We start from the raw sequence: 12,360 nt of genomic DNA on the forward strand, positions 1-12,360 counted from the left end.
CCATTGTTACGTTGCTATTATAAGGTCATAACAAAACGAACATAACATTGTTTCAATCAGGACGGCAGCTTCCTATCCTGGTCAACCGATCTGAATTTTCTTCCAATGAATGTGCTGAATGTTAGTAGTTAAATATTACAAACACAATTATTGCATGCACATGTGTTCACGTAAATCACATACATTGTGTGCACATACATCACTGGCTTGATTTAACAGTTCTTGCTATCAATTGATCAATGCTAATGAGACACTTACAGATATCGTGGTGTCTAATGTGTTGTTGATTATGTAATTTTTCATGCCAAACACCTCATGTGTGATAGACACCATACACCGTCTATATAACCCAGCAAGCCTCAAGGCCCAAACACCCGACTTCGAGAGACCAGTCAAGGTAAGTCAATGAGTAAACATTTTAGAAGAATTCATTTCATTTCACTTCATAAACGTGCCATCTCGTTCCTGAAGATACTTTGATAAAGGGATATTTTGAACGTGTGTCCCATAATTCGTTTCCCATTCAAAATCCATCTCAACCATAAAAAAGTTTTCATATTCACCCATCCCCTAATATGAGCATCTGTTTATCTTGATATGCCAAAATCTCCACGTTCTCAATGTGAACATGAATCTCATAGAAATACCGATGCTAAGAAATATATGTAATGAAATACAACTGAGATATCTTAGTTGGCTTCAGGGCACTTGAAATACACGCTGTGTTTGAGTGAGTTCAGTTTTACTCCACGTTTAGCAATATTCCAACAATATCACGGTGGGGGACATCGCAAATGGGTTTCCCATACTGTACCCATGTGCAGAATTGAACCCGAACCTTCGGCTTGACGAGCCAACGCTTAACCAGTAGTCTACCCCACCGCATCTACACAGTGTTTGAAGGAGAGGAGTTCGTCAATGTTTCTACTGAGCAAAGAAGCATGAGGTTGTGTGCCCACAAAATTTCTTGCTGACGGGGATATAGAACAATTGTTGGTCTGTGTATCTGTTGAGCTGTCTCCGATGCGGCATTACGAAGTTTTTACTCAATCACAGCATCTTTGGCAGTTCTAAATTACAGTCCTATAACACAAACGCATCATTTATAACGACCCAATCGCATAATGGAATATATCATTTGGCAAAGAACATGTGTCCTTTCCCTACAAAATCCATAGCCATTTATATCTATCCAAAGTTACTTGAAGATAACAATTATCATGAATGTTTGTAAATTGTAAACATACTACAGGCCACAAAGATATAGATTCTATATTCATTTTAGATATTACTCTCTTTGATGTTGATGCTGATAAAAGACACTTAAAGTGATCACTCAGCAGATTTTGGTATTGAAGTATAAGACAAAATTTTATAGATGTCAACTTCTTCTTCATTGTTTAGCATAGCCAGATGCGTCTCTAATAGGACCTCATGAGGCCGGTCATGTTGGTGTTCCCCGTTTGTTGTGCAGAAATCCAGCTGTACTGGCGTTGTTTCAAGTGTAGTTCGGTATCCGTAAATATCTGTACGAAAAAGAGTCAGAGTGAGCTTTTAAAGGGGGTAAAGTAAATGTCAAATTCTGAATGAGGCTTCGAAAGCAGTTTCTTAAATACTGTGACAACAAGTGTTAAGATGCGATTTTCTTGGAAGTAGTCTGTAAAATTTAGTATTTCTTCATTTAAGACAGATGTGCGCTGGCTTTCTGACAGTATGTATCTATAACTGAAATGTTGTAGGCATAAAGCACACAAACTCATATTCGATATTAAGAACAGTAATTACTATGCCCAAATGATCCCTTTTTCTGATTCCAGATGAGACTGCTCGTTGTATTCCTCCTGATGGCTTTGATTGTACTCCCCACTGATGGGTGGCGTCGTCGTCGTCGGCGAAGATGGCTCCGTGTCAGAGGCAGGAGGGTTCTCACTGGTCTTGCCGTTGCTTCAAGATTGGGTCTGATAGGAAAGAGAGGTAAGGCGATGGAAATGATAGGAACTATCCGATCTAGATTCCTTTTCCAAATGCATTGTATTTCGGGGAACAATCGTAAGCTACGTGGAAACGTACTGATAGCCGATGTATGACCGGTGGAGCGTTTAGAGGAAGGTTCCTTCAAAGGCATCAAGCAACATTTGGTCAAATATAGTTTCATCAAAGTTACAACATTTACAACATATTTAGGAATCATCTCTGCATACCACGCGGATGTACCACCCGTGTGCACCCAGTATCGCCCGTATGTGCAACGAGTGACCACATGTAACACTGACCAGAGATCGGTTGATCCAATAAATTGTGAGATATGAAACTGTTACAAATCAAAGCGATGTGAATCAAGTTAGTGAGGCTTCCTGTGGGAGAACTGCATTTGTTATCAATGATGATGACGCAAATGAAGTCGTGATTCTTGGAATTCTTGACATATTTTACCAGATGTACTAGATGACCTTGCCTCTGCTGATCTGAATGAGGATGGGAACGTTGACCAATCAGAAGCAGAGACTCTCTTCGACAAACGTGATGCAGAACAAATCCTGCAAGTGGCTGACATGGACGGTAGGTACAAATTAATAGATGCTTACTTCTAATATTGCCATAAATACTGGGATTCAGATTTGAACGCCCCCTATGTATGAGAAGTTCAGGACGACAAAAAATGATATGTCCAAGAAGAATCTTTTCATTTTCTAAAAACATCTTGGTGACATAATGAGTCTTACTTTTCGAGTATGTTTTTGTTATTATACTGCTTTGTTACATAACCGAGCTTGCCAGGCTTTAGCAGAGGGTACAATGTCGTATGCATATTGTTGTTTTTATTTCATATAGAAATACAGTCCGAGTGCTTTCATGTTATAATTGAGTGCTTTATTATAAAGACCCAAATGATAAACAGATTGATGACGGTTTACGTTCAGATTGAATATGGTCTCTCAATTATTTCAATAACATCTGAGATTAACAGTAACCACATGGGGAAATATGAACGCTGCATTTTAACTGCCGACGTAAGTTCATATCACTACACCCAGATGAAGCTGACTAGTCAAGTGACATTCCACGATTGCATTGTGGGAATGTAAACACTGCGAATGTTACCGCGTCTGTAAATTGTGAGTCGAACTGAGACACTTTGTCCCTCGGAAGAAAACTAAAGAACGATGACAACTGGCAGACTAGAATGACAAAGTGACGCCAACATATTGTGACCTAATGCAAAACATCTTTGATCCTTCACCAAAACATCTTCGAATACACATTATTTCCTCTTCATGTGTTTCAGGCAATTCAGTTGTCAGTCATGATGAGTTCATCCGAGGAGTGGAAGACCTTTTCTCTCAGGGTGGGTGTTGTCATATATCTTTTTTTCTAAACTAATCCCAAGATAACACTATCTGTTTAATGATAATATACGTACACTTTTCTCTTAATCAATGAATGATTTGTTTGTTTCAGATGCTGATTAGATACTCTCGACACAAGAAGAGAAAGACGAGACAGTATTTCCAATTTCTAGACGGATTGTTGTAAATAAATCACTGCAGAACAAAAATTCTTTGAAATTGTTGTCAACTGTTCTAACATCCACGAACAGTTTACATCATTGGATATTCACAATCCATGAAGACCGTATATGTTTACTATGTATCGTGGCATTTCTCTAATATTGTTATGACTACCACTTCCTTCTACACCTTTTGAAGATATGGATTAGAATTGATTTTCAGTAACCTGGCAATTTACTTGGATCGGGTGTTTTAGCCTCACTGACCCGGTTCATACATGTCATTCCATTCCATCCCATCCCAGATCGATGCCCATAATCTAAATCATTATGGTCAAGTTCATAGTCTAAACTTGATTGTTCAGGGACCTCATACACTTTCTTGGCTGATAAGACAACGTATTTGACTCCATCATGATGTGAACGCCAGGGTTCAAAGATGAACGTTCTTTAAGAACTGGTACCATGAAATATTTCATGTATCAAATGACGCTATAACGTTGCATTTGGAGAGTATGATAAATCTGTATTCCATTCTCAGTAGATACATTATGAATACCCATAAGCAATCTGCATCAAGTGCAGACTCTTATGTTCTACTAATTAATTGAGTTTAGTTCTACGCAGCAGTCAGTAATATTCCAGGTTTCTGGAGGCGGTCTCTAAATAACCCAATCTGGTCCAGATAATCCAGTGATTAACAACATGACCATCGATCTGCACAAAAGGTATACGACGACATGTGTCAACCAAGTCAGCGAGCCTGACCACCTGATCCTGGTAGTCACCTCATACGACGAGCATGGGTTGCCAATTTTAACCCGGAGCTTCACGGTTATCTTTTGTATCACCCTAGCTTCATCATCAACCTGTGTAATGAATCATTATGAAACACAGCTTTATTGGTTAATCTTGCCTATATATGTATGTACCCATGGTAAACGGCTAGCCACTGGTTGTCAGGGACAGGCTCGTTTATGTACTTGGAATATTGCACACTGCAGCGTAAAACAACATATAAACCCACAAGAAGTATTTATTCACCCACTCATGCATTTGGATCGGATATGCTATGTTATTTGTACACAGAGAAAGCTTGTACACAGTCTCACATTCAGTTGTGAAAGTCCTCCATTCTTTGATAAGAACTGCTTACATGGCCAAAAGTACAAGATGGCCTACCCTCTGCTGACTTGAGGGAAGCATAGACAAATCAGAAACAGACAATCTGTTCGATGCAGAAACTATCCTAAAAAAGAAGTGAGTGAGTGAGCGAGTTTAGTTTTACGCCGCACTCAGCAATATTACAGCTATATGGCGGCGGTCTGTAAATAATCGAGTCTGGACCAGACAATCCAGTGATCAACAACACGAGCATCTATCTGCGCAATTGGGAACGATGACATGTGTCAACCAAGTCAGCGAGTCTGACCACCCGATCCCGTTAGTCGCCTCTCACGACAAGCTGAGTCGCCTTTTATGGCAAGCATGGGTTGCTGAAGGCCTATTCTACCCCGGGACCTCCACGGGTCCCTGAAAAAGAAACACAGACAGGAAGTGCAATAGAGAATCACATGTTTGCATAAAACAATATCCTGTAAACACGGAGCTTTCTTGATCAGTAGGACAGGGTTCTTGAGGTGCCTTGGTAACTGCTCTAAGACTGAAGAGGTATCCAATTTTCCTGATCTTATTATACAGAAGTCATTGTCTCCACATGGCAGGTGACTCCGAGTTCATCCGAGGAGTGGGATTTATATTTAGTGTTTATATTCTAATTTATCAGTTTACTTGTCAATCCCTCCAACACAAGGAACAAACTCCAAAGTCATACACAACGTTTTCATCACTTAAACTGTTCCTTCAGAGAATCTGATGCATGCACTTCTGGCTTTATTCCGTTTATCAGACAGGTCATCTCTTTCTCCTGAGTGATCACTGTAATAAGAAAGGGATCCTTAACGTTCGTGTATGATAAGGCTACATAACGGTGAAGGAAATCATGCATCATGGATCATGAGCACATATGACTATATAACTGCATATTTATCTGTTCGTGATGAAATACAAAACAAGCTATCAGCACTCTGTACATGTACTCTGTACTCTGTATATATATATATATATATATATATACACACACACAAAACCCACGTTTATTCTTTACATGCGCATTATGATTGTACAGAACATATACGTGCTGCATTTGGCTAATTTTTGCCTACTTTGTAACGGTTTCAACAATCCGTCCATCCTTCAATCCATCTGCACTGGCGTTACAAATGACCTCGAGAGAATATGGCCACACCGTCCTAAGATGGCACAATTAGCATCACGTTGCACAGTGTGGTACTATCGCTATTTGTTCGTCAAAGTAGGAACAGAAGACTGTGACAGGGGATGTTGATGACCATATCTTCTTGAAGTTTCTGTTGCAGAATATTTGACCTTCTAAAAAAAGAATAATGTGGTCTGAATAATGTCAACGAGGGACATTAAAACAATTAGATTGTCCCAGATCCTTAAAACTAGTAATTCAGCAGTTTAACTATAGGACGATATATTATGAAACGTGCTGTAGATCGCCAATAACTGAAAGTATATCACCCTACCAGGGACCATAGGGACTTAGAGTAGATTTGGTACCACCAAGGACCCTGGTTGGATGTAAACCATTCCTTCAACCAAGAGACTGTAGAAACATTTAGTCACAATTAAAGAAAACATACATACTACTAAAAGGAATATGTGGTTTTAACTGACTTTGAATGCTTTGGGACTTACGTGCTCTCTCAGCAGGACACTAAGTTTGGAATGCTTCATCCCCCTTTGGCGGCACAAACACTAACAATCTCATTAACCAATCACTAAAAATTGCCTATCTACAAAACATATTAATCAAACTTCATCAATGAAATCGATTTTCTTTATGAAATAATGATTCAATGAGAATTAGCAGAGGTAAAGCGATCCTTAACTGTTTTTACATTAAAATATGTATTCCTTAGGCTCCCTCAAGTAAGAATGTGTAATTTGACCAACAACGGCAAAGAAAGCTATCATGTCACGTAATTTTAGACTTAACAGATTTATCATACATAGGTGTAAACCACCTTTAGCCAATGCTGCGGAATGGAAAACAAATTCAGAATTCGGACAAAGTAGTTTCAGATAAAAGAAGTAGAATATCGAATTAGCCTTAAGTATTCAAACTCAAGAGTGGATAAGCTTTGAACACTATTGTAGTTCTGCCAAATATATTATATATTGGAATATGTTTTGCTGACACAGCACTTTTTTATGTGATATGTAGGGTGTGTGTGTGTTGGGGAGGGGGTTGGGAGGTGTGTCGTGGTTGCCACAACACACACTGAGGACAATATCAAAGGACATTGTATAAAATTTGGCAACTAATTCCAGCAGTTAGCAGATTAAGTTCGTGAAAATACACATATGCGTTTTACTTTTGGGGTATCATTTTTTAATAACATGTTATATTACCAATGTAGATAATCACATATTAAAGAGGCATCTGATAATTATACTTGTTGAGACTGAAGATACTGCAAATTGCTACAACTTTCAAGCATCATATAATATCGTACGTACATCTGGATATTGAACTGCAAATGCAACTTTACGTGTAGTGCCTGTATCGAGTGTCAGTGTAAATCTTTCCTATGTTTTTACAAGAAGCCGCACTGGTGTCTATGTTGGCTCTGTTTTGCGACGACTATATCGACGTGCAATGACGCCCATTTGTGCAATGACGTTCAATTCTAGAATCTATACTGGAGAAAAATAATTAGGGATATTTGTAAATTTTGAAATTATGAATAATGATATAGTTGTTCATTGACATACTGACGAAATGTCAGTCATAAAAATACCAGTATCCCTAACTTGATTTGTCCAGTATACAATTTGGCAACGGGTATGGTTCAGTGACGAATCGCTGTTTATGAAGAGTATGGGTCGATCAACGTTGAAACGAACGCTTTGCCCAGAACTGTGATGCCTGGGTGCCGTTCTTAGGGTTAAGGTGCCGTACCTTAACACAAACCTAACGCTAGGATTGATTCTTACAACGGGACTCAGGTCTGTTAAGGTGGTGAGAATATCATGATGTGGGAAGAATTCAGTGCAATATAATCGCTACTCGGTGCAGAGGCTTGCACATTCAGAATGACAAGTGCTACCATGGTCTTCCAAATCACCCATACTGCAGCCTCCATCGTGCATTTGAGGGGGTGACCTCGAAGCGTAGGTGACATTGCTTACATTGCATGTGACAGAATTTCACCAAGTCGATTTTTATTCAAATAAGGCGGTATTTGGGGACTCATGGTGACCAGAACAGATATTGAAGACAACAACTGGGAACGAACGCCTTCACGCACTTGAACTTCGCTAAACATGTTCAAAGACATTCGGAACTTTTATAACGTGAAATTCGGTTGCAACTGACCCAGAATAAAATGTGCTGTCTCAATTTAGAGCTTCGGTTCGGAGTAAAGTTGTTTTGTTTTTTTAAAACTTGTAAAGATTAAAGTTGAATTACATTCAATCATTCGAGGTCAGTTTAAACCACGTATTCTTCTTAATCGTACTATATATACACATATGTTACTTGGAATGAACAGACGTACGGATGATACACACGACATCATTTTGCAAATATTTATTTCCAAACATCTATTCAGCATCTGAAACAGACAGATCCACGGGTAAAGATGTGCTCTTTTCATACTGATCATCACGAGAAAGAAACCACGCCATTTGAGGTGGCATGACATAGAATGAAATAATAAGTGATGTCACTCACCGTGGGAGAAAAGTTGTTTCAGTCCTCGGATAAACTCATCATGACTGACTACTGAATCACCTGAAACGTTCAACGAGGAAACATTAGATTATTAGTACTGCCTATGAAAGAGGAAGACGGTACAGTTACAGAATACGGACCAGTCATATTCTTTAGTGTCACTTCGAATCCCGAGATATAAATTGCGCAAAAGAGGAAGCCTCAAAATAAAATTAAATCACCATAAATATCAGATTAACTGGGTCGACGTCCGGTTAGTAAAACTAACCAAAGATATTAACAATGACAGTTGTCACGTATATGTATCTTTGAAAAGGGGGAATTCTGGGGATGGAGCGAATGAGCGTGGGAAGTTACCTAACTTCAGCCTAGCCCTAACCCTAACTCTGACACTAACCCTTGCCTAACCTAACTCCAACAGTAACCCTAACCATATTCGTTAAAGTAACTTTACAGAAGATAGTAACGGGTATAAAAGGGTTGTAAAAGTAGTACTCTAGATAGCGAGATATCATAACTTTCACTATAGTTGCGCACGTTATTGTGCAGTCGTACGTTTTTAGATGATTAAAATGCGGGATGTATCCAGGACATTGGGTCATATTCCAACTCACAACTCTGCCACATCAGATTTCCAAATTCTCAAATTCATTTTACCCAGGTTCTCGTACAAGAAATAGTACGGTCTGAAACAGACGAAGCATGTCTTGCATAACAAGACGTGTCACCACGTCTGTAACTTCATACTTACCGTCCATGTCAGCCATTTTCAGGATTTCTTCTGCATCACGCTCGTCGAAGAGATTCTCAGCTTCTGATTGGTCAATGTTCCCATCCTCATTCAGATCAGCAGGGGCAAGGTCATCTTGTACATCTGAGACATATATGACAGTTTACATATTTAAAAGTTCACCGACTGAACAATGTGTTTTGTTAACATAAACACTTTTCATTCTTATACATACTCACTCCCCTACATGAAATAATGGTATGGTGTTTGTTGTTTATGGAATGAATTGTTTTTGTTATTTTTTTTAAAAAGTAACATATTGTTTGATGTAAAACGTTGATGTCATGTTTTGCCATATTCTCACTGTTCAAGTATATAATATGTACAACCATCAAGTTTAGGAATCAAAACAATGTAGGTGCTGGTAAAGCACAATCTCTTTCTGCACTCCCGTAGTTAGTTCATGACAGTAAATGCAGATGCTAAAAAAGTAATCACCACTGTCTTTTCTTTGACTTGACAGTGTCACCGTGTCAGCTTTCACATTCACATTTTCAGTTTCAGATCAGATTGTTGTCAACATTAATTGCCGTCGTCTCACCTCTCTTTCCTATCAGACCCAGCTTGGCAGCAACGCCAAGACCAGTGAGAACTTTACCGGCTCTGATACGGATCCATCTGCGTCGTCGACGGAAAAGCCCCTCCGTTGGGAGTACAATCATAGCCACAAAAAATAATACCACGAGCAGCTTCATCTAAACAATTGAAGCAAACATCCACAATAACATTGGGCTCAACAAACTGCTTGAACGATGATCTTTACATGGCACTCAACATACATGTATTGCTTTATCTATGACTGTATTATGATCTCCTTCTACCAAACACATGGACAGACAAAAAACAACAACTACTCTTATGATTCGACATTTGCGTACTTTTGCGAGGGCAGGTGTGAGAAGAAAATATTTATTGTCACTTCGGTGACAGTGTAGTAATTTGAATCCAAGAATTACCAATGAAACGGCACAATCACTCCAAAACTGAGAGTTGATCTACACAAAGAATGATGCTTGCCTTTGATATTGTCAATGTCAAGGACGAAAATAATGCAAATAATGCATCTCGAATAAATATTTCCAAACCTGGAAATTAGAATTAGAAATAGAAATACTAGAAACACGCAGGACTGTTTACGTATAACACGCGTAACTTAGTGCAACAGAAAAATCATGAATGAAAAAATGTCATTGACGAGCACATGTGTCCAAAGTACTGTTTGAGCTTGAGCTTTCAAAGTGTCTAAAGACTAACATACCTTCAAGGGATTCTCGACTTTGGATACCAGGGACTCAATGCTGAGTGGGTTATATAGCATGTACCTGATCACTATCTCAGCTGAGGTGTTTTATGTGAAACGTGATGAGAATATTTTTAACACCACTTTAGATGCGGCAGATGTGACTAATGAGCACTGTTCAAATAATCACATGAAACTATCACTTAGTATAAGTTATTTATCTTCATGTCAACACAAAGGGTGGTACTTTCCTAATTTACAATAAATCTTACTGTAAAACGCAGAAGACTAATTGTTTCTGAATGAAAATTGAATATATTCCGATTCTTAAACCATGTAGCTTTTTATGAAATATGTCTGTACTGTTCAGATGATATCAGGAGTTGCAGTCCTCTGAATCAACAAATGTACCTTCACATCCGTCAACATACTGTTATCTAATCGCCACATATTACTCTCCGAATTGTATTTTGCATATATTTTCCCTATACATTGAAGAGAAAACAGGCAATTGCTAAACAACGGAAAACAGTCAATTCATTAAACATAATGTTTGAGTAATCGTTAATATACCACGACCCAAATATCAACCTTGAAGTATCGGGATGGGTTGTTGGTAATATATCAGTTTTTCTGTTACCTTTAACAGATGTTTCAAATACTAAATTCTACAGACACTCTGGGTCATGTCAACTTCTACTTTAATCACGTTTTGTCATCCAGCCATCACTCGGGTTCAGCTTTTTCTTCATCCAGTCAGGGGTGTGTCAGGGTTTGATAGCGGAGTGGAACGGAATGATCAGTCACTCATTAGATGTCATCTTTACTGTCTGCTTGATGATCTCTGACAGGTGATCTAAAGTCACAGAATGTCTCTCTCTCTTAATACGTCAGGTGAGTGGCTAACTATCAATTATAAAAAGGTCAGTTGCCAACTGGCATTTTAAACTTCAGTGCTTCAGTGTTCAGGCTGATTCGTGTTGAATACAGAGTTAGTTGTATACAAAACGAAACAAATTGCACTGGAGCTTTGTTGCCATGCTATAAACAGGTTGAATAAAAGTTTTGTCCTATGTATCATATTATTTGGAAAAAGGGAAATCAGTTTGTTTCTTATATTGTTTCAGAACTTGTGATCATCCCTACAACTATGTTTCAATGTTAACATTTTTGTAACGACATTATGCAGCAAAACAGAAGAGTATTGATTCTAAAGCTGAATATTGCGAAAGGTGGCGTTAAATCCAACTCACTCACTACTGCGTTATTCATTTGAGAGGCATCTGATGTTATCAGTTAATTAACAGACCAGATGATATTGATGTAATATCCTGATGGACAGCATATTTGGTATTGATGTGTGACTTCCGTGCGGATAACACCGTCAACTTTCGACACCTCGCACCTCTAACACCTCTGACAGATGTGTTGACAGCAAAACGTGATTGAGGTAGAGGTTGCTATGACCCAGAGTGACTCTAGCCTTGAGTATTTGAAATATACATGTTACACGTAACTGGACCAGGAATTCCATACAAAATATCCAGATAATTCAGGACTGACATTTTAGTCATGGTAAATATATCATAAATGGGACACTGTGACTATGAATTGTCTGCATGACATACCGTAAAAATATAAACTGTAAAGTGTCATCGTGACTAAACGCACCTTATAATCACATAATGAAGCAAGGTAAAACATAACATCCTGTCGGCGAAGGACAATAAAATAACCAGAATATCACAGCTATAATTGCAAGACAATTCAATATGGAAAACGGACTATACGCTGCCATCAAGTACTCTCTTAGTAATCCTACTCTAGTTATAGAATCCAAAGAGTATCCCATGATGTTGAAGTAAACGACATCTGAGCCATTTGATTTATTTAATAGGTGGATATCAAGTAGTACTACATCGACATCAACTACAAAACTGTGCATTGACGTGAACATAAATGTGCGAAATTTAATCCCTATAGAGTAAGTGTGTGGA

The 12,360-nt window shown here is 38.5% G+C and overlaps 2 protein-coding genes across 2 annotated transcripts; one reads left to right on the forward strand and one right to left on the reverse strand.

Moving 5' to 3' along the window:
- Positions 1-301: 301 nt before the first annotated feature.
- On the forward strand, positions 302-3,556 carry LOC137287147 (uncharacterized). The gene is made up of 5 exons (XM_067819310.1): positions 302-397; positions 1,818-1,974; positions 2,437-2,559; positions 3,287-3,346; positions 3,460-3,556. Exons 1-5 carry the CDS (start codon positions 302-304, stop codon positions 3,468-3,470), a joined length of 447 nt encoding a protein of 148 aa, XP_067675411.1. The 3' UTR covers positions 3,471-3,556.
- Positions 3,557-8,174: 4,618 nt separating this feature from the next.
- Positions 8,175-10,465, reverse strand: LOC137287151 (uncharacterized). Its single transcript, XM_067819315.1, has 5 exons — positions 10,382-10,465; positions 9,665-9,818; positions 9,085-9,207; positions 8,334-8,393; positions 8,175-8,214 (listed from the first exon to the last, which is right to left on the reverse strand). Exons 1-5 carry the CDS (start codon positions 10,439-10,441, stop codon positions 8,204-8,206), a joined length of 408 nt encoding a protein of 135 aa, XP_067675416.1. The 5' UTR covers positions 10,442-10,465; the 3' UTR covers positions 8,175-8,203.
- Between the last annotated feature and the right edge of the window lie 1,895 nt (positions 10,466-12,360).

The sequence above is a fragment of the Haliotis asinina genome, chromosome 6 (genome assembly GCF_037392515.1).
Source record: "Haliotis asinina isolate JCU_RB_2024 chromosome 6, JCU_Hal_asi_v2, whole genome shotgun sequence".
Lineage (NCBI taxonomy): Eukaryota > Metazoa > Mollusca > Gastropoda > Lepetellida > Haliotidae > Haliotis > Haliotis asinina.

Coding starts and splice junctions, on each gene's coding strand:
- LOC137287147 (XM_067819310.1), top strand. CDS start 302: ATGCCAAACACCTCATGTGTGATAGACACCATACACCGTCTATATAAC. Junction 1,975..2,436: donor GGGTCTGATAGGAAAGAGAG/GTAAGGCGATGG, acceptor ATATTTTACCAG/ATGTACTAGATGACCTTGCC. Junction 2,560..3,286: donor GCAAGTGGCTGACATGGACG/GTAGGTACAAAT, acceptor CATGTGTTTCAG/GCAATTCAGTTGTCAGTCAT.
- LOC137287151 (XM_067819315.1), bottom strand. CDS start 10,441: ATGCTATATAACCCACTCAGCATTGAGTCCCTGGTATCCAAAGTCGAG. Junction 9,819..10,381: donor AAGTCGAGAATCCCTTGAAG/GTATGTTAGTCT, acceptor TCAATTGTTTAG/ATGAAGCTGCTCGTGGTATT. Junction 9,208..9,664: donor GGGTCTGATAGGAAAGAGAG/GTGAGACGACGG, acceptor TATATGTCTCAG/ATGTACAAGATGACCTTGCC.